This window comes from Lissotriton helveticus, chromosome 2_1, assembly GCF_964261635.1.
Source record: "Lissotriton helveticus chromosome 2_1, aLisHel1.1, whole genome shotgun sequence".
NCBI classification, from domain to species: domain Eukaryota; kingdom Metazoa; phylum Chordata; class Amphibia; order Caudata; family Salamandridae; genus Lissotriton; species Lissotriton helveticus.
Genome location: NC_136059.1, coordinates 1,097,131,987 through 1,097,153,928, shown reverse-complemented (window position 1 = coordinate 1,097,153,928; position 21,942 = coordinate 1,097,131,987). Strand labels below are relative to the sequence as shown.

The 21,942-nt window shown below is 44.2% G+C and overlaps 1 protein-coding gene across 2 annotated transcripts in view; it reads left to right on the top strand.

The window, feature by feature from the left end:
- The window catches only part of ZDHHC21 (zDHHC palmitoyltransferase 21), a 259,613-nt gene that overhangs the window by 134,027 nt on the left and 103,644 nt on the right, over positions 1-21,942 (top strand). For both annotated transcript variants that reach the window (XM_078675904.1, XM_078675905.1), the window contains exon 3: positions 775-873. In XM_078675904.1, the coding sequence (XP_078532030.1) occupies positions 775-873 (99 nt within the window). The remainder of the gene's footprint in view (positions 1-774; positions 874-21,942) is intronic.

Sequence of the window (21,942 nt, the reverse complement as noted above, 5' to 3'; positions counted from 1 at the left end):
ACGTTGATTTTGTTTCACGTATGGCTATACATCATGGTTTAAGGCCAACATTCACCTTTATTTTTGTTAAAACGGTAGGCTCCTTGTCCGCTCTTAAGCTAGCTGAGTGGAGAGGTGCCTTAGACTGTGAGGGCTCCATCTTGTTTTGTGTGGTGTTTCCCTAGAAGAAATTCTACTCCTGGTTGGAAATACAACCTGGAGACCTACTTTTCCCATGCCCACTACCTGCCCTCATCAAGGTTCTGGGAAGAGCAAGCTCCTCAACCCTTTGCAGTGCATGTAATCGTACAAAGCTGCTGATGGTACTGGAATTTGCGGTACAGATTTAAACATGTATATTTTAAAAAAAGGACCTTGAACAGTAAATTGATGCCCAGTGCAAGCCTAGATGGCGGGGGGTGGAAGGCTTGAGAGGGAGGCAGTCAGCCAAAAGAGAAGGGAGCTGGAGAGCTGCTTATTGGAGGTATTTCAGGATGTGTTTGTACTAGGAAAGGTATTTCTGCTGAAAGAAAAACTGGAACGAAATGGGGTGTTTTGTGTTCAGTGTACAGGCAAAGGTTATGGAATTGTCCTGTTTATGCAGCAACAAGTAGCACGCGTTGAGAGATTTTGTGTGATCTTGTACTTTCCTCCCTGTGGGTTGTGAAGGCTCCTTCCATGTGCTTTGCGGTGTCTACTTTGATTGAAGCATTCCCATCAAATGGCAATTTTTCAAATGTGTGACACGGTTGTGCTCCATTTCGCATTGTAAATCATAGTATTTTGTTTTTTCAGCTTATTATTTGTCATCACTGTTGTGTGTGATCTCACTACTGAGAGCGTCAACTGCTGATCCAGGAAAACTTCCAGAAAGCCCCAAAATTCCACTTTCAGGTATTCTGATAACATGCATAGACTACTTTCTGATCTGCTTTTGATTTCCTCAGTGGCTCAGACCAAGCCTCCTTATGTAGATTGATCATACTGTTTTAGAGCTTTGAAGGGCCTGCATACCTTAGCAAAACAAAAAACTGCTCAACACAAGGGGAGGTGGATTGTAGTTCTACATCCAGGAATTTGTTTCATTATGTATTGTATTAGTTTATTGGAGGGTAATTCTGTATCAGAAACATGTTCACCTCCCGCTAGGTCACCTTGCTTCCTTTGCAGACTTTTGTGTGACAAGCTAATGGGAGTGGGGGGTTAGTTTAGTCCATAGAGCTTTAAGACCAGCACAATACACACACACACTCTCTCTTCCTCTTTCTCTCCTCCTTCTCTCTCCAAGGAGTCCCATAACAATATAGAATAACATGGCAGAGTTACTTTATAAGGTTATGGTTATCCGAGTTGACTTGCAATATCCACATCATGTATGGTAGAGGTTACTCTATTCCTTATAATACATGGTCACACCATCACCTTTCCCACAAACCACCTAAATCCTTGGTGCGAAACTCATTTGTATGAAAGAAAGTAAGCATGTTTGCAAACCTGAAGAATAAAAAGAGAATCTCTAGTGCAAATTACACACATTTTAAAAGCTATTAGACATTTGTTGCAAAAAGATATTGGAAGCAGTTAATTAAGCTCCTTTTTTTAAGGTACAGTAGAAACGTGCAGAAAGATTCTAACTTTTCTGTAATTACCTAAGGAGTGCAAAATATAAACGTTTCCGTAAATATTTCTATTTTTCTTGTCAACGTACAGCTAGAAAAGCAGAGCAGAAGAAAGGAAGAAAAGCACTGTATTATGCGTCGTGACCTGCTCTGCTCACTCCCTTGAAAGCTCCTTCTGGCAGCAGCCATTGTGACTTCAGAGCTCAACTGTAATAAGTTATTACGGTTGAGCTTTGATGTCATTGCTATATAATCAGTGTATGGGTGCCTCACAAGTAGCTCATCATAAAGAAATTAGATGATGGTTTTTATTCAGCATTTGCAGAATTCCATGTATTATCCAGATATTTAAATTTGACAAATTGGAACATACATGTACGGTTTGATCTTAATGATAAAAGTTATCAAAGACGTGTCTTATGAGGAGCTTGTCAATGCATTATACAAATATATGTTAGACCAGCTGTAGACTATCTCCTCCATAGAGGCTAGTGTGTACAAACTTTGTTGTGATGGTATATTGTCTCATTTGGGAGATCAGTAACCCAGAAGAATGAAGATAAGAGGAAGTGTGCTTTCAGTGACGTTTGAAACAGGAAAGTATTCCTTTTGCAGGGGAATTTATAGTTAAATAGGAGTTATTTTCCTCCTCTTTAACCCCATCCGCGCTAAGCGTTTTACCGCTGTGCGCTAAAGATTCGCAATTACCGCGTTACATGATGAGCTCAGCTCGTCATGAGCGTACGACAGGCGTACCTCATGACGAGCTGAGCTCGTCATGAGCGTGGAAGGGGTTAATGCACTATGAGAAAGAGCCTTTCTCTATTTCCTTGTATGTTATGTGTGCCACCCTGAGTATACGTTTTTGCAATAGGAGCCAGTTTAGAAGACTGGTGAGATGTGCTCTGTTTACTTCATGTTTATTATCAATCAATCAATCAATCAATCAAGTACATTTATAGAGCGCGCTACTCACCCGGGAGGGTCTCAAGGCGCTGGGATGGGTGGGGGGGAGGGGGAGGGGGAGTGCTGCTACTGCTCGAATAGCCAGGTCTTGAGTTGTTTCCTGAAGGAGAGATGGTCCTGGGTCAGGCGTAGGTGGGTGGGGAGGGAGTTCCACGTCTTGGCAGCCAGGTAGGAGAAGGATCTTCCTCCGGTGGTGGTTCTGCGGATCCGCGGGATGGTGGCGAGGGCGAGGCTGGCGGAGCGGAGCTGGCGGGTGGGTGTGTAGAACTTGAGGCGGTGTTAGTGCTAATTTAGTACTATATTTAGGGGCAAGAGGCTTGTTTTAGCGATGTCAGTGAGTGAGGCAGTTCCATAGCGCAGTCTGGGGATGAATCAAATGTACTGTCCTTTTCGCATCTTGATCCAAGATCAGGTAATTTAAGCTGCAAACTGGTCATGGTTGCTATTTGGCATTTTTAGTGATGTTGTTAACATGGCCTAGCTGTGAGACTATGTTGTCAAGTATGAACCCCAGTGACTTGGTTTTACTTACAATAGATCGTCTGATTCCTACTATTTTGGAGTCTAAAATTAGATCATAGACCAGAGTCGTGTTTTTGTTAGTCAGTATAGCAAGGAATTCAGTTTTCTCTTGATTGAGCTTAACGAGTTTGGATAGTCAGTTCTGAGTTTTTTTTTAGCCTTACTTTAAGATTGCAGCTTATTGCTTAGAGCTCATTTCAAGAAATCACTGTGCATCATATGCTTGCTGAGGTATGTTTAGACATAGTTTCCTGATTTTTAGGTCTTGTGTGGGTGTGGCAGCGAAGCTGCCCCGCCCTGCGAGAGATCTTGTAAACAAAAAGGGACTCTAAGCCCGCCCCTCCTTTCCATTGGGTAGCGTCAGCGTTTATGGTAAACGCCGGCTTCCCAATGGAAAGGAGTGTTTTCAGGTGCCACCAGCTCTGCTTTTCAGACAGCCCCTACGGACAGGATGGCCTGGTTTACGGCTGGCTGTCGTAAGTAATTTTCTTATCAGTGGAGGCGTGTTTTACAGCGACTCTATGGAGTGTCTTGCTCACGCTGCCTGCACGCGCCAGGCAGCTCTCTGATTGGTTGGTGACTACCAAATAAGCACTGTGATTGGTGGACCTTGTCAACCAATCACAGAGCTTACTGGCGCGTGCAGGCATCGTGAGCAAGACACGCTGTATACTCGCTGGCCCATGGGTGTGTCGATCTTCCCCCTTCCTTCCCACCCACCCCGGCCGGGCTCTCCTTCCCAGCAACTGCCGGGAGGAGGTTCCTCCCCCTCCCTCTGGTGCAATTTGGTTACACAATAGCGTTGCTAACGCTGACCCCGCTCTCCCAAAGCAGAGAGGAGCATCTGTGCGCCGCGCTTGTTATTGTAAGTTGTTTGTGCTGTAATTTTCCTTTCAACCACAACAGAGCGCACAGACACCAAGATGTTCCACTGAACCGCGTGCTCTCTTTCAAGAATGACCCAAGTACGCGCTCCGCGTCTTAAATACAAACTTGTTTTTTTTGTTGTTTTTTTCTGCCTCCCTCCCGCCCCTGCCATTGCACAAGCTGGTTAAGTGAAGGGCGGGGAGTAGTTGGGTGAGTAATGCAGCGAGGGCGGAGCTCAGTTCTCGAGGCCCTACCCGCTCCGCCAGCCCTACTGCTCTGTGAGGCGGTGATAGTTCCAGCGCGAGACACGGCGAAGGCAGCGCGAGCCGGGAGCAGCGGGGTGCTGGGGCTGCAGAACCAGGACTGCGGGAGCTGCAGCTGGGGAAGTCGGCCGTGGTTCATGGACCCGAGCCATGGGCAACACGGCCGCACAATATCCTGCCAGCTGAAGGGGAGGGTGGGCAGAGTGACACGTGTGGGTGCCTCCTGGTCACTGGTGTACCAGATCCCATGGGACAGGAGTACCCGTGGGGCCTGAGTGCCCGGGCAGGCCTGTGCTATCCGGGGTACCGACGTGCTACCGGCGGACCCCTAAGCAACCTGGGCTGTGGAGCGTCCTGCCCTCCGTGAAAGATACACCAGTGGCTTCTCCTACCCGTGCAATCCGAACAGGGTGCGATCCTAGGCTTCTAGGGATGTTTGAACTAGCCTAGTCCTTGGGTGGTGGTGCAGCTGCTCAAGGCTTGTTTTTGTGAAGGACTCAGGCTGTCTGCTGATTGTTGTACATTTGCCTCTGTCCAGGTGAATTTAGTTGGGATGATCTTGTTAAAATCACCTGTCTTACACAGTCAACAAATGAGAGCTAGTTTTATTTTAGTGCCAGGGCCTATACTTTGTCCCAGTTTGACTTGGGCATGGAGGGACTTGCTCACTAAAGAGAGAACTGATCACTGTTAGTCCCAGCGCTCCATATCCTTTTCTCTCAGTCACAAAACTATACATTATCCAGATGTTCCAAATTAGTAAGTGTTTTTTAGGTCTGGCTTGATAGCACAACTGTCTTCATGATCTATGGTAGTCAACTCCTTAAGAGACATATATAGCGTGGGATTTGGCTATGCCCAGAGCATTTTTTTACTATAACCTCGTGGTACTGGCTTTCAGATGTATGATTTCGCCTTCTATGAAGTGCTGGCAACGGAAAATTGCAATGCACGAGGGGCCACTTTACATCTCAAAAATACACTGAATCATCTCTTATATGCTATTTATGCAGACAATAATCCTCTTTTAATTATATTTTCGTTACTGAATGCTTTTTTTCAAAAGTTGTGGTCAGAAGTTATATTCAAGTTACACAGAAGTATGTAAACACATACACTGGCACATACGAGCCAGCTGCTTAAAACAAAACTATCATTGCCAAAAAAAACTTTGAGTCTGGATTCAGTGTGGTAATATATGGAAACAGAGGCATGCACATTAAAACAAGACCTATTGGCTTTGCTAGTACTTGCTGATTTTGCTGCACAGTTAGCCAAACAGGTATAGTGTCTGTGGTGTCATGGACGCAAGGCTGAAGCACACTCGGTAATGCTGAAATATTTAGTTAGTTGAACATGGCTCATCTTTAATACACGTATGAGGGTCCACGTATGGTAGAGCTATTCCCCTACAGGTGTTGGCGTCTCTCTCTTCTTCATGGGTCTGCCTCATCACTGGGCATTTCCTGTCTTGTCCTTAGTCCCTTCAGGAAGTAGTGTTGTCCAGTTTCGGTGTCTCAGGGAGTAGTACATTCATGTTGACTAGACATTACCCAAACTGGGAGATGGGCTAAGATCATGATTCCTTTGTATATGTATGTATTTATACTTATAAAGAATTACTGGCAGGAAGCATGATCGAAACAGGGTACCCAGAGATGAAAGTCTTTTAACACAGGGTATATCAGTTGATCCCCATTTTTAGGTCGAGCCTTGGCAGCGCATGCGCTGCTCTTCAAGACATGCTGTATTTGGGTATATACTTGAAACTCCACCCACTCTCCCCCCATATTTTTCATTGGCTTGTGTCATTGTCCTTTGTAAATGTTGGCTTCTGATTTATTGAAATGCTTATTAGTCCCTCGTTAGTACCTGCCTGTATTCTGTTGTTACCTCCCATTAGGACTGGCCTTTTACATGTGTCCTAACTCGGGATCTTACATTAGAAGTTTGGACAACTATTTTATATTTTATATCTTGATATAGACAGGACTCGCGGGACGCCAGCAAAGGCGGCCGCTTATATGTATTAGCAGAGTGCCATGCTCTCTTTCAATGTGGCTATCCCACTGCACTCGCGGTACGCCGGCAATGGCGAGCGGTTCTATGTATAACCAGCGTGCCTTGCATGCTTTCACTCTGGCTGCTCCCCAGCACTTGTGGGACGCCGGCAATGGCGGCCTCTTCTATGTATGACCAGCGCGCCATGCGCGCTTTCACTGTGGCAGTGCAATGGGTCTCAAATTTGCGAGAGTACGAGCTATTTGCATTGTAAATGACAATTTCTCTTATGTATGTGTTGGTTTTTAAAACATAAATAAAAAGTATGGTCATTTACAGTGCCAATAGCTTAAACTCTCGCAAATGCGAGACCTATTGCATTGCAAATGCTTGTTTCATAAAGTGTTTAAACATATAGGCTAGGTTGATTAGGGGCCAGTCTGGAATGTTGTGAAAAAGTGGTCACTTTCCAAGGATTAGCCATCTGGGAGGAGGAATTAAACAGTTGGCAGAACAAAGTGCAGCTTTCACAGACATTTCTTTAAATTAGATATGCTAAATGTAGCTGACAGGAACTACTACTCCCATTCATTCACGGTGAAGAAAACAAAAAAGTTATGGGTGGAATGGTTGAGTTAATGTCAGCCAACAGTAATTGCTTAGTCGCATCCCAGAACTTTGCTTTTTTACCCACAATGCCACCTCAGACAGGAACCATCCATATGCAAATCAGCTTTTGTACTGCTCCAATAGCAACAGTCCAGCTGGAATGGCCAGTCTATGTTACTGTGTCGCCCGCCAAATTTAGAAATGTTCACTGGCCCAGCAGACATTTCTAGCTTTGGCAGGAACCGCTGTTACGGCGGTTCCTGGTAATGTATCGTACATTTGACAGACTGCGCCTTCAACATGATGGAGCCTTACGGAAAGCTTACAATGATTTTTTATTTTTTATTTTCAAAAAGAAAATGCCAAAGTCGGATTATCTTTTTGAGGAAAAAAATGCCCCCTCCCCTGTTATGGGAGTTTCCTCCCATGGTGAGGAGGGGCATTGAGCACTCTTCAGTGCCTCTTACTGCCAGGTTTTTCCTGGCAGTGTTGGGAATTGGGAATCCATTTTATGTTGCCTATCTAAATTAGTTGAGGAACATAAGAAACACTCTAGCTGGACAGATTTATCTAATCCATTTAGTCATCAATAGCACATGAATTGTTATTGGACATGTTTAACATTATTTGCAAGCATTAATCAAATATTCATATATCCGTTCCTCCTTTTGAGAACCCCATGATACTTAAATGTCTCAGATGCTTGCAAAACATTGTTTCAACATCAATTTATTGTGAATATTATATACAGTCTTGTAATGAGACGACCAGGAGTACAAAATGAACCAAAGGTTCGTCTATAGATAGTCTACTAAATCATAGGGTAGTCAAATGTATATGCGTGCGAAGCATCCAGTAAGAGTTTTGATGGCAGTCGGTAAATACATTTTCTTTTTGAACCTTCACCGTGGGCTTCTCATAATGTGTGGTTGTTGCATTTTGGCCAATTGAATTATGGCTTCTTCAGGACGAAAATAAGGTAGTGTGCACCTGCTTAGGAAAAATTAACAAAAACTGCAAGTAAAAAAAACAGATTATCTGAAAAAAATATTGATAAAAATGAGAGATGTATACGAACACATGCAAGTGCTCCTAATGTCTGTGTGTGATCACAAATTACCATACAAAAACATATTGTTGAAACTATTTTATCCCTTGTGCATGTAGATCAGAAACTTGATGGGAGCATAAAAGCACTAGCTGATAAGTAAAATACTGTGGCTCAGTAAAAGTGATGAAGCTTGAGCACAATGTTTTGTTTGTCAGACACGCAGTCTAGTCCCAAATTCGCCAAAGGGCTTGACTTTGCTCCAGGGTGTGTAAAACTAATGCTTACCAGTATGCAGATACCTGGGGCTTTAAAGGGAAATACATAAATCCTCTAAATCTCAAGCCGGAAATAATTGTCAAAAACACCCGAGGATTTCAATGGCAGCGGCCAACAGCCGCTCGCATAAAACATGTTCTTAATTGTTGTATGTATGGTAAACACATGAAACAATATATGAGGGGGGTCTTATTATCTAAACAAAACTGTCCACATAGAGGGAATGCCCATCAGGCTGTAATGCTAGGAATGGAGGGATGAGAATATACTTGACAGTAATAAGATTTAGGAGCATGTAATTCCACATGCAATGTGTAAATGAAAACAGTGTTATGCTGCAGAAAATCATGTCATGCAACATCCGTAGATGAATAAATATAGAGGAAAATACCAATATCAAGCATGTATAAAGAAATGAACATGGCGAACACTGTCTTATAATTATTTTATATATATATATATATATATATATATATGTATATATATATATATCTCCAAAATAACATGTGCAACAATCAATACTTAACAATGTTGTAATGATTACAATGTAACCAGTCAACAACCACAATACAAACCCGATGTTTGTACATTCCAGTCTGTGTGAGAGGTTTATGCATATTACTTAATTCAGTGGACAGATTATTATCATGGTATGATAATTAATCAGATATTATAAAATTATGCAGTTCTCTATCCTGGTTAGGGCCCTTGGCAGCATCTCATAAATTAATAATCCACTTTGCTTCTTCCTTTCTCAAAAGTAACATTTAGTTGTTTCAAGTGCATGCAACTTTTAGGAAATGGTGTCTAGTGTTGGATGTTCAGTCGCGGACAGCTAATGATTACGAATCATCATTCTTACATATTGTTCTAAGGTGTTCCGGATGCATTCCTTTAGTCTCTTGACAATGCTCCCTATATACATAAGAGAACATTGACAGATAATGGCTTGGGTTACAAACTTGGTGTTAGAGTTGCTTGAGTCGAGAATCATGTATTTCTTATTGTCGATATATGTACAATCTTTTTTTAATTTTTTTTTTATGCCAAGTGTATAAATGCTGCGCCCTGAGCCCCGCACCTTTTGCATTCATCAGTTTCTCTGAGCCCATATTTCTGCAGCCGGGCAGGTGTATAGTAAACTTGATGTTGATATTTGAAATGTATAATACGTAAGTTGCTGTTCGAGGTCAGGGCATCAGTGAGCTGGCAACTATATTCCCATTCCTTCTGCGTAAGTTGGGGCTGAATTGTTTCATTCCAGTGGGCTAGGTTTCTATTTGTAAAGTAAAGTAAAGTAAAGTCCACATTTGTAAAGCGCACAATCACCCGTAAGGGTCTCTAGGCGCTGGGGGCCGTCGGGAAGATTAAGCAAGCTATTGCCCAGAGTCACATGGTGCTGGGCTAACCTGCCGCCGGAGCCGGGGATCGAACCGTGGTCCCCAGATTCCAGCGTCAGTCGCCCTGGCCGCGGCGCCACACCTCTCCCACTGACTGAAAGGCTTTTTTTCCTGACCGCTCGGTATAACTTAGTGACTAGTTTGTGTCTCGTTGGGCTTACGAGTAGTGTCTGTAGTGCTTGTAGTGTCGGAGGCTCGTCCGGGAAGGTGTGATTAAAATCTGCCGCCTTTAGTCTGTGGTATGTAACCATGAACAGCAGCGTCTTATTTTGTATACATTGCAGCTCTTCTGGCATTAAGAAAGTACCATCCAGGAACAAATCTTGCACTGTATTTATACCTGCAAGCCTAAGGGAGCATGCAGCCCCCGCCTCCTGAGTGACCGATAGTGCTGCGTGATGTGCAAGAGGGAGCAGGGGGGCATACAGCAGAAGTTTTACCGCTAGGCGACCTGTAGCCTGCCTGGCTAATATGGTACAGTCAATTGTATTAATTCCAGTTTTGGGTGTTCCTCGTTTGGAATGTGACAGGATGCTGCGCAAGGGAATCGGATGTGCATCCCCATCCTCCACCGCTACTTGCAGAATAAAGGCATGAGGGTTATACAAGTAATGAGCATATTGTGCTTGGGTGCCAAGATAATACAAGTACAAGTCTGGCACGCTAAAACCTCCTTTTTTGTAGTCCAATATAAGTGTATCCCAGCTCACCCGGGGTTGTCTGCCTCCCCAGACCAGTTTCAGTAATTGTGAGCGTAAATTCTTAAAAAATTGACTGGACTGCTTGATGGGTTTATTACTTAATAGATACAGAAAGCACGGGAGCACTATTGTCTTAACAAGAGCAATTTCGTCCGCCAGCGATAGTAGCAGTCCAATCCACCTTGCCACCTTGTGCTCTAGCTTGCAGTATGCCTTACCATGGTTTTCTCTTCACCACTGTGTCTGGGTTGCGATGACTCCATATGCCTAGATACTTAACAGGGTCGAAAGCCCACTCAAGGGGAAACTCCAGAGTGTACGGGCCGTGTTCTTAGTCAGAGGCACTACAATCAATTTGGCCCAGTTTATACTTAGACCTGAAAAGCGCCCAACGCGGATATATTCCCGTAGTATTGGCGCTAGGTACATCTGAGGTTCCCTAACAAACAGCACCATATCATCCGCATATAGCGAAATACTGACAGGTCTAAACACAAAACGCAGAGCTGACTCCCTGTGTCGCTGCCTAATGATGCAGGCCAAGGGCTCCAGCAATATTGAAAAGAGCAGTGGCGATAGAGGGCACCCATGTCTTGTCCCTCTGCAGATCTTTATAGGTTCCGAAGTCAGGCCCTTGATCCTTAACTGCGCTGTTGGGTCAGTGTATAATAGCAGCACCCACCTACAGAAAAACACAGGGAGCCCCTTTTTTTCAAATATCTGAAACATATAGCCCCACTCGATGGAATTGAACGCCTTATGCGACGTGGATCTTTCAGGTATGAACCCTGACTGATTGGGCAAGACCATATTCGGGAGCCGGGGCTGGAGTCTAGTGGCAAGTATCTTTGCCAGTATCTTGGTATCAATGTTGATGAGTGACCATGGGCGATATAATTCACACCTTGATGGAGGTTTGTCTTTCTTTAAAAGGGCAATTATTAGGGCCTCTCTGAGCGTGAGCGGGAGTGTTCCTTTTTTGTAGGCCTCCTCATACATAGCCAGCAAATGAGGTACCAACTGGTCCGCAAATTCCTTATAAAATTCGCTTGAGAGTCCATCAGGACCCGACGCCTTCCTATTTGGGAGACCCTGAATCGTATCTCTAATTTCTTCTGCCTCTATTGGTCGAGACAAATATTCCCGTTGACTGTTACAGCCAGGCAAGTGCAATATCCGCTAAATATTCATTCAACGTGTCGGGTTCTTCCCCACCCGTTGAGGTATAGAGATCAGCATACATTGCAGGAATTGAACTGTGATTCCTTGTGGCTTGAAGTGATCCTTCCCCCAAATCGTCAGATATCTGAGCTACAGTGTGGTGATTCTGCCTCATCTTAACTCTAACTGCAAGATTATGACCTGGCCTACTACCCTCGCCATATGCCTGTGAAACATGCCTTTTTGACAGGTATTTCCCCTCATCTGCCGCCAATTCATTATATTCTGTGACTAATTCTTTAATTTTGGCCAGCGTAGCAGAACTCGGAGTGGATTCCTGATCGCTTTCAAGCTGTTTTAGCGCAGCCTCCACCCTCGAGAGCCGCCCTCTGATATCCTTTAGTATGCTCGCATTGGTACTGATGCAAGGCCCTCTAATTGTGGCTTTAAAGGCCTCCCAGAGTGCGGCCGCTTCACTAACCGACCCCTTGTTTAGATTTAAGTATTGTTGAATACCTTCCCTGATCGTGGCCTTATATGTCGGGTCGAGCAACGCCTCTGCCCTAAATCTCCATGGCGGGAAATAGTAAACGGGATGTGTAGTGTGAGCTTGACCGGGTTGTGGTCTGACAAAGTTCTGGGTAATCTGGCAATGTCGGACACCCATGCATTGACCCCTCTGCTGAGAAGCCAGTAATCAAGTCTCAACCAGCTTCGATGGGCAGTCGACATACATGTGCCTTCTAGTCCATCCACATTCTGAATTCTCCACGTGTCCACGAGCCCTAATTCTTCCATCCCCTCTCTAATAACGTAACCACCCCTGCGAGAGTGCCCCCTCTACTGACTTGATTTATTGTTGGAGGGCTCTAAATGTGTAATGAGGTCCCCACCCCATATTATTTCTGATTCTGGCCACTCCCGGAGCACTCTCAAAAGCCCCTCGAAAAGATTGGGTTCGTCCGTGTTGGGCCCATATGTGTTCACTAAAGTGATGAACACCACATGATGCTTCCCCTGGACAATGGTACACCTGCTGTTATCATGTATGACTGAGTTGATCACTGTGAAAGGAGTACCTTTTTTGATAAGTATAGCCACACCCCTTGCATAGGATGAATACGAGGGGACCAGCCGATACCCCGCCCGATGTGCACCCATCCTAACCTCATTGTGTTTAGTCAGGTGCGTTTCCTGAAGGAGCACTACCTTGATGTGTTGTCTATCGAGTTGTGCTAAGATTTGCCTAATTTTCTTGGGCAGTTCCGCCTGCGCACATTCCATGTTACACATGATATTGAAACGCTATCTGTCTTTGCTACCCCAGCCATCTACTAGAACAGGGACATAGGATGCAACCAGATGCAACCAAATACGCAACAGGAGATTCCATGACAACAGCAAGCCATGTAAAACAATCCCACAAATCCCCACCCACCCCCTACCCAAACCCACCCACAACAGCATCCCAAACATGCTGAGGACAATGTACCACAAAACCCACCCCCAAACCTACGAAAACTGCTTGAGGTAAGAAAAAACGGGGATCACCCACTGGAGGGTCGTCAGGAGCCCGAACAACCTCCTCAACGGAGGTGGCCAGGCGATGAAAATCCCAATCCACCTCACGACTTCCATGTAAACGTCTGCAGCGTGCTCACTTGAATTAGTGCCAGCTCATGGTGTCAGCCTGCTCTCATTGTCAGTCCAAGTCCTCTGTTTCCTGCGAACGATGAGCGCGTGTTCTTTTTAAAGTTTTTTTCAGGAATTCTTGCACTGGTTTTGGGGAGTTGTAGATTTTTTGTTGACCATCATATTCAATCCGCAGCCTGGCTGGGTATAGCGTGGAATATGTGATGTTCGCCTTCTACAGTAAACTTCTTGGCTGTAACAGGAGCGCAGGACTCGTCATTTTAATAACAGCGCGCCAAAGCACAAAAAGCAAGCCTACTCAAGGCATCAAATTGAAGCACCATTCACCCAAGATTATCGAGGTGTATTCTTCACCACGGACTACAAATCCCATAATTCCAACTCAACAGGCCACATGCTTGCCTATGGATTTGCCTGATAGAAAATGTCCATAAATCACGTGAATTACATCGAGATTTGACTGGAAGCAGCCCCTGATGACGGGGGTGGAGTCCCCCAGAAACGCGTCGGGCACATTACTCCTTGCAACGTGCAGAAGCGCGCTGTGACATTTCAGCCCGGAGAGGAGAGCCCTGCAGTGTGCCTCTCATGTCACAGGCATCTTGTTTGAACATTTCTACGCGGCAGCCTGGCCGCGGAGAGGGCACCATCGCCTGCTGCTCTGTAATGAGGAGTGGCAGGATGAAGCTCAAAGCATCCAAACTTCTTGGCTGTAACAGGAGCGCAGGACTCGTCATTTTAATAACAGCACGCCAAAGCACAAAAAGCAAGCCTACTCAAGGCATCAAATTGAAGCACCATTCACCCAAGATTATCGAGGTGTATTCTTCACCACGGACTACAAATCCCATAATTCCAACTCAACAGGCCACATGCTTGCCTATGGATTTGCCTGATAGAAAATGTCCATAAATCACGTGAATTACATCGAGATTTGACTGGAAGCAGCCCCTGATGACGGGGGTGGAGTCTCCCAGAAACGCGTCGGGCACATTACTCTTTGCAACGTGCAGAAGCGCGCTGTGACATTTCAGCCCGGAGAGGAGAGCCCTGCAGTGTGCCTCTCATGTCACAGGCATCTTGTTTGAACATTTCTACGCGGCAGCCTGGCCGCGGAGAGGGCACCATCGCCTGCTGCTCCGTAATGAGGAGCGGCAGGAGGAAGCTCAAAGCATCCAAACTTCTTGGCTGTAACAGGAGCGCAGGACTCGTCATTTTAATAACAGCGCGCCAAAGCACAAAAAGCAAGCCTACTCAAGGCATCAAATTGAAGCACCATTCACCCAAGATTATCGAGGTGTATTCTTCACCACGGACTACAAATCCCATAATTCCAACTCAACAGGCCACATGCTTGCCTATGGATTTGCCTGATAGAAAATGTCCATAAATCACGTGAATTACATCGAGATTTGACTGGAAGCAGCCCCTGATGACGGGGGTGGAGTCCCCCAGAAACGCGTCGGGCACATTACTCCTTGCAACGTGCAGAAGCGCGCTGTGACATTTCAGCCCGGAGAGGAGAGCCCTGCAGTGTGCCTCTCATGTCACAGGCATCTTGTTTGAACATTTCTACGCGGCAGCCTGGCCGCGGAGAGGGCACCATCGCCTGCTGCTCTGTAATGAGGAGCGGCAGGATGAAGCTCAAAGCATCCAAACTTCTTGGCTGTAACAGGAGCGCAGGACTCGTCATTTTAATAACAGCGCGCCAAAGCACAAAAAGCAAGCCTACTCAAGGCATCAAATTGAGGCACCATTCACCCAAGATTATCGAGGTGTATTCTTCACCACGGACTACAAATCCCATAATTCCAACTCAACAGGCCACATGCTTGCCTATGGATTTGCCTGATAGAAAATGTCCATAAATCACGTGAATTACATCAAGATTTGACTGGAAGCAGCCCCTGATGATGGGGGTGGAGTCCCCCAGAAACGTGTCGGGCACATTACTCCTTGCAACGTGCAGAAGCGCGCTGTGACATTTCAGCCCGGAGAGGAGAGCCCTGCAGTGTGCCTCTCATGTCACAGGCATCTTGTTTGAACACATATATATATATTACCTACTGGCGGTCGCCAGTAGGTATATATAGTTAGGATTTTTTCTCTATGGGATTTTTGAAAATTCTATGTCTAATAACTTTGGCGTTTGTGGACGGAATTGGCTGAAATTTTCAGGAAAATGGCACATTTTGTTTCTGAGCAGCCCTTGAAAATTTGGGGGGGGTTCGTCAAGGGGGGGCCGAGAAAAAAGGGGGGTCCCAAAACGTGTTTTTAACATTGAGTTTTCCATAGGGCGGTTGGCCTCACTTTTAGCCCGAACGGCTGAATGGATTTGCACGAAACTTGGCAAAATTGTAGGGACTGGTAGCCCGATGTGCCTTTTGTAGGTCTCAATATATGTGCTCCAGTGGATTTTGAGAAATTAACGTTTAAAAAAAGATATATATCTGTAACAGCGGACCGGGCAGCGTCCCAGGACGCGTACTTTGCGCGCAACGGAGCTTTGTGAAGCGAAGCTGATTGGTTCTCTGGCGTCTGTCAACATTCCAAAAAGTCCGTAGCGGCCGCCATCTTGTCTCTCGGTAGGATCGAGAGACAAGAGGAGGCCAAAACGAAGGGGGAAATGACCATAAGGGGGCATAGTAGATCCTCGCTGACCCCCTAGGTTTGATGTGGAGGTTTTAAAAGGGCCCCGCGGGGCAAAAAAAAAAATAATAATAATAATCGAACGGCTGAATGGATTTGCACGAAACTTGGCAAAATATTAGGGACTGGTAGCCCGATGTGCCTTTGCTAGGTCTCAATATATGTGCTCCAGTGGATTTTGAGAAATTAACGTTCAAAAAAAGATATATATCTGTAACAGCGCTCCGCTTCGCGTAACGGAGGTTTGCGAAGCTGATTGGTCATTCTGTCACTGGGCTATAGTTGGGCTACATCTGGCTGATATTTGGGCTACATTTGTTTTTTTGTGTGTCTGGCGGCCATCTTTGGGCTACATTGGGCTACATTGGGCTTCATTGGGCTACATTTGGGCTCCAACATATATATAGGCCAATGTAGCCCAATATATATTTTTCAAAGTTAATTTTCGTAAAAACCACTGGAGCATATATCTTGAGACATAGCAAAGGCACATCGGGCTACCAGTCCCTACAATTTTGCCAAGTTTCGTGGAAATCCATTCAGCCGTTCGAGCTAAAAGTGAGTCCAACCGCCCTATGGAAATGAAGGAAATGAATGGGTAATTTGTAATTAGCAAATAGCTAATCGCAAACTAGGAATGGTAAAGAATCGCTATTTATTCCTTAAAGTTCGCTATTTAGGAAATGCAAAAAACTTTGATGATACATATGGCGGTTCATCTCTAACAAGATAAGAAGCATAGGGATACATTTATGATGACTGGCGCATCACCAGGGATGTGTTAGTCATTCTGTGCCGCTGTTCCGTCATCTATGGTGTGCTGCATTTACAATGCGGCGCATCATGGGGCAAAAACAGCACAGATGCGTGATGTATCTGTGCCGTAAAGGTGGCGCATTGCTGGAGTTGTATCGCAAGTGTGATGAAGCTCCAGCAAGGGTCGGGGGTGCCCCTGTCGCAGGGTTTCTGTTCTCACACAGAACTGTGGACAGAGGATTGGAACCTCGGCGAATTAGGGTGTCCCAAAACTCACGTTAGTAATCAAAAACCCCTTAGCAAGCTAGGTACAGTGTCACATTGGATATAACAAACTCTCAATGTTTAGACAATCCAGAATATGAACTTATAGTACCTCAGGATACGTGGAACTCATGAACAGTCGGTCGTTATATATTTCTTAGAAACCAGAACATGGAGTTAAGAAGAACACATGTGTATTTGAAATGTTTATTTACTAATGCCGTCTTCTCAGGCGTAGTATCTTAGATAATACAAGTACACATATTATCAGTAGCAAAATTACCAGCATAGTTACTAGTACATAAAAAGCGAATGGTGATAGTATGTTAACATGCTGTAAATGAATAAGAGTTAGCAACACTTATAAGCAGCCGCGGGCCGTGGAGGGAGTTACGGTGAGGCAGGGAGGCGGGGAGGGGGAGAAGCAGGGTGGAGAATACAAGTACACATATTATCAGTAGCAAAATTACCAGCATAGTTACTAGTACATAAAAAGCGAATGGTGACAGTATGTTAACATGCTGTAAATGAATAAGAGTTAGCAACACTTATAAGCAGCCGCGGGCCGTGGAGGGAGTTACGGTGGGGCAGGGAGGCGGGGAGGGGGAGGGGCAGGGTAGAGAGGGCTCCACCCTGCTTCTCCTCCTCCCCGCCTCACCGTAACTCCCTCCACGGCCCGCGGCTGCTTATATCTCACCCTCCCTAATACACATATTATATTATTTGCTAAGAAGGTCTCTTTGTGTTGGTTTAGGGCGTGCCCATACTTTAGTGTCTTAGATTTGAAGGAATCACATCAGCATACACCAGCTCTCTCTTCATGTGAACCGCATCAACTGTTGTGTATGTGTGTTCGGCAAAGCAATATAAAACCCGCCTCATGCCCAGAATTGGCAGAAGTTGCACTTATGTTATGAGTATGAAGTCGTGGAGATCAGACAACATAACAATTCTGTATCGTGTTGTTCTTGAAACTTTAGCACTCGCTGTACAGATATAGTTTAACAAGCAAAGCAGATAGTAGAGCAATAACATATTATTCTCATGTAAACCACGATGAACTACTAGGTGGAAAGCTAAAGCAACAACTAAGTGTCGTGTGCAGAAGTTGCAAAAAAGGAAAAATGGCGTTTAAACCGGTAATGAGCCCATGCTAACTTAACACGGTGTAAAGATATCCAGGACCTAGATGACACCTCCCCATGATCCGGAAACGAACTGAATAAGATAATAGAAGTGCCATCTCATGAGAGCAGATTGCAAGTTTATATGTGGACGGTCCGCAAGGTAAAGCATTAAAAACTAGGAAAATTTAATGCTAAAGAAAAATAAAACAGCCAAGTACTTTATCGAGTCTTAAGCCAATAGGCAAGGTAAATAATAAAAACTTGACAAATAAGTCAATGAATTGTCAATGAAATGCTAGTACTCAGCATATCAAACATGAAAAAGGTCTATGACATAACTGTGTATGCAAAATAAGCTGCAACAGCCTCCAATAGGAAGTCACCGTCTTCATCCGAAAACAGTTCAGCCATCCAATTTAAAAGCGGAAAAGAACATACGTGCTCTCCCAGCACCGGATCCTCTATCACCATCAGAGGACAGCTCGGTGGGTTTTCAAGAAAGCTCTGTTCCAAGAAAGACTGTGCTGCCGCCAATAAATTCCAGGGACCAAGTAGTCCATGCATCAATGCCACAGCCATAATCCTTTCGCCAGGACAAACCAACTCGTGAGTAATGATAGGAGTCATCAGCTGATTAAAGTCGACGTCAGGAGAAACCGGTCCGCAGAGACACAAATCAATGGCCCAATCGAAATCACAGGTCAGGCAGTGAAATACAGGCTGGACACAGGTGAAGTAGGAGAATCGAAAAGATAATCCATATGCCGTGCTTAATATCGCCAACGGCATTGTGCCATAATATTCTAGCATGCGATTGCGGAACAGTGTCAGCAGCTGCAGGGTGGGAGGTTGCATAGGAGGGACATCCATATTTAAAAATGTAAAAAAGCACAAGAGCGTCCGCTGGTAATGCAAGTAAAAATACCAATCCACGAAGCAGAGTGGAGAAAATAGAATGAAAGAAAGCCGGGATGACTCCAAAGATTTTCTCAAATGAAGTCACGAGACCACTGGTAACAACTTTAAAAAAGTGCGCCAGGGCCTTTGTGGAGGATGCGTTAAAGATAGTCCGAACCATCTTGCTGAAATTGAAAGGCAAATCTGAATTGAGAAGGGTCTGCACCTCTGTACGGGTGTTCACTATGTGAAGCACGAAAGTTTCACGGGCCGAACTCAAGGCCACCTCTCTCTGAGACAAAAGAGCTCTTATTCTTGCCATGCCGTTTAAATCTCTCCCAAGGTTGGTATTTGTGGCCAGATTGAAAACTCCCTATGTTCATGTGTGGGAGGAAATAGAACATTTCTGCAGCAAATAACCCGTTCACTTACTGTTACCATAAAAGGAATACTTTTAATTAACTCAGAACAATCTTCATTATTGAGCATCAAATAACTACCATTTTCCAACAACTTGAACATGGGGATGATAGCAGGAACTGGCGTGCCTTGCAACACGCAAGCCATATTTGGTCGGTGTTTGTTGCATGAACCGTGTAACTGTATGTGCCTACACATTAGTGAATGATCTGGCGTCTCAGTGCATTCCTCTCCATTCAGATAAACTTCTTGATCATCTTTGAAACATCTGTATGTGTATGGAAGCGACCAGACCTCATGAAGAAAAGCACTACCTAAAGGTTCATAACGACCTATTGGTATATATTTCATACAATTTGAAAACTTATATAAAGCAAAAGGCAGCGTTATTAAACCGTGGATAAGGCACGTTGTCAAAAAACCCGCAATCCTCTGCTGATGATGTCACTGAGCATGTCATGAATGATGTAATATGTGACATCATCAGCAGTGGATTACGGGTAATAGTATCTCTAGTTTACTCCCCTATAGCTGTCTTTCTTTTAACATAAGTCTCTGTTTCCTTCCCTTATACTTACTGTTTTTGGTTCGCTTCCGGTTCGCGTACCGGCGAGCGAACTGGGAAGCGAACTAAGAGAAATAGAGGTTGGCACAGTTCCAAATATTGTACCAATTTTTTAATAACGGGGAGGTAGTTCTGAAAAGAACTTTTTTTTTTATTGTTTTTGTTGTTTTATATTTTTTTTTATTATTTTTCAGAACATTTTTTTACTTTTTTTTAATTTTTCTGAACAGTTTTATATTTTTGGGGGTTTTTCTTGGAGGGGGCAATGAAAACGATTCATTGTAAAGGGCTCAACAGGAGCAACAAAACAAAAAAAAAGTATTTATTATTTTGGGCGTTTCGTACAAACTTGCATATGATAGTCAATAGCTCTGTTGATCAGAGTGATGCTTCTTTCTCCGTAGCAAATGAATCCATCGCAAAATACGCAGATGTGTTTTACTTCACCAAATCTCATTTGTATATTTGGCACCATCTCCCTGCCCTCTGGTCCCGTTACTTCCGGTACAACAGATCTTCTGGCCATAATAGGGAGATTATCTAGGTCGTTCCGAAACTGTGCAGCACTGTAGTTGTTAGGATGCCACCTAGTCATATGGCGATGCATTGTGTAGTTTCCGAAACTGTATTTTTTCTCGGTTCCTCTGGACAGTCTATCTTGACATATAAGGCAAGTTACGTTTCTTGCATTTACTTTTTTCTGACCTTTGGGAATTTTAAAAAATTGCCAAATGAAGTTTTCTTTCCGGTGAGACGTCCTGGGTTCCTCAGGCAAAAACTGCCTCTCTTCGTGCTCTTCCTCCTGTTCCTCTTCTTCCTCTTCTTGCTGAATTATAACTTGAGCAGGTGGTCCACTCTTCCTTGGATGTGGTGGAGGTGGTGGGGAAGCACCAGCTGAAGCTACTAAAGAAGCCATTGCTCAGTGATCACAAAGGGTCTTTCTCTCACAATGATGAAAGTCAGAGTGAGGAAAGAAGGAGGGATTTTCATCATTTGGGAAAAACAAGAGTTCTCAACCAATCAAAAGTGTTCATTTTAGATTATATGACCTAGTCTTACATCATTAGGAAACCAAAAGTGAAATGAACCAATGAAAAGTGTTATTACCAAGTCACATGACTTGCTGTGTTTACGTTAAGCGCTTTGCAGGGCCTCCCGGTTTGCTTCCAGAAACCTGCGCTTTGCGACTCGCTTCGCGTACCAGTTCGCTAACGTAGCACGTCATATGACGTATCACGCGACAACGTGAAACGTCATGCGGACGGGAGGCGTCACGATGTTGTTTTCTAACGCGGCACTTGCGGTAAAGAAACGTTTACCGGCTCGCGGTCTATTTCGCGGCATCAAGGTCAGCTAACGGGAAGCTTCCCGATTCGCGAAGCGGGAACGAAGAAAAAAAAATATTTAATAAAAAAATTATTCATAAACATATAAAATATATTTTTGGATTTAAAGAAGAATACATTTTACAGCTACAGATATTAGCTGTTAAAAAACCAATGAAATTCACTGAAAAAAACATAGGTTATAGACCATATATAGTTAGGAATTAGCATTTACAAAACCTTGAAAATTCACTGAAAAAACCATAGGTTATAGACCATATATAGTTAGGAATTAGCATTTACAAAACCTTATTTTACTCACACAAAACCATTGAAATTCCATATATAGTTAGTTGCACTAACTATATATCGCGCACCCGCAATCCACTGCTGATGATGTCACATATTACATCATTCATGACATGGTCAGTGACATCACTGATGACATCACTGATGACATCTCAAATGACATCACTGATGACATCACTGATGACATCTCAAATGACATCACTGATGACATCATGACACACCAATACCAGTTACTACATACGCACTCACTGATTCCTACGTCTACACACACATTCACTCATTCACCCATACAATGACTCATACATACAGTCACTTATTATTACAACACTATCATATGCACTCATACACCTATGCAGACAGTCACACACTGCCACTCATCCATGGAGTTACTCACACACCAAGTCAGTCCTGTAAAGAATCAATCACACTTCCATTTCTTCATCTATACAGGTAAACACAGAACACCATACTTCAGTGACATCACTGATGACATCACTAATGACATCACTGATGACATCTCAAATGACATCACTGATGACATCATGACACACCAATACCAGTT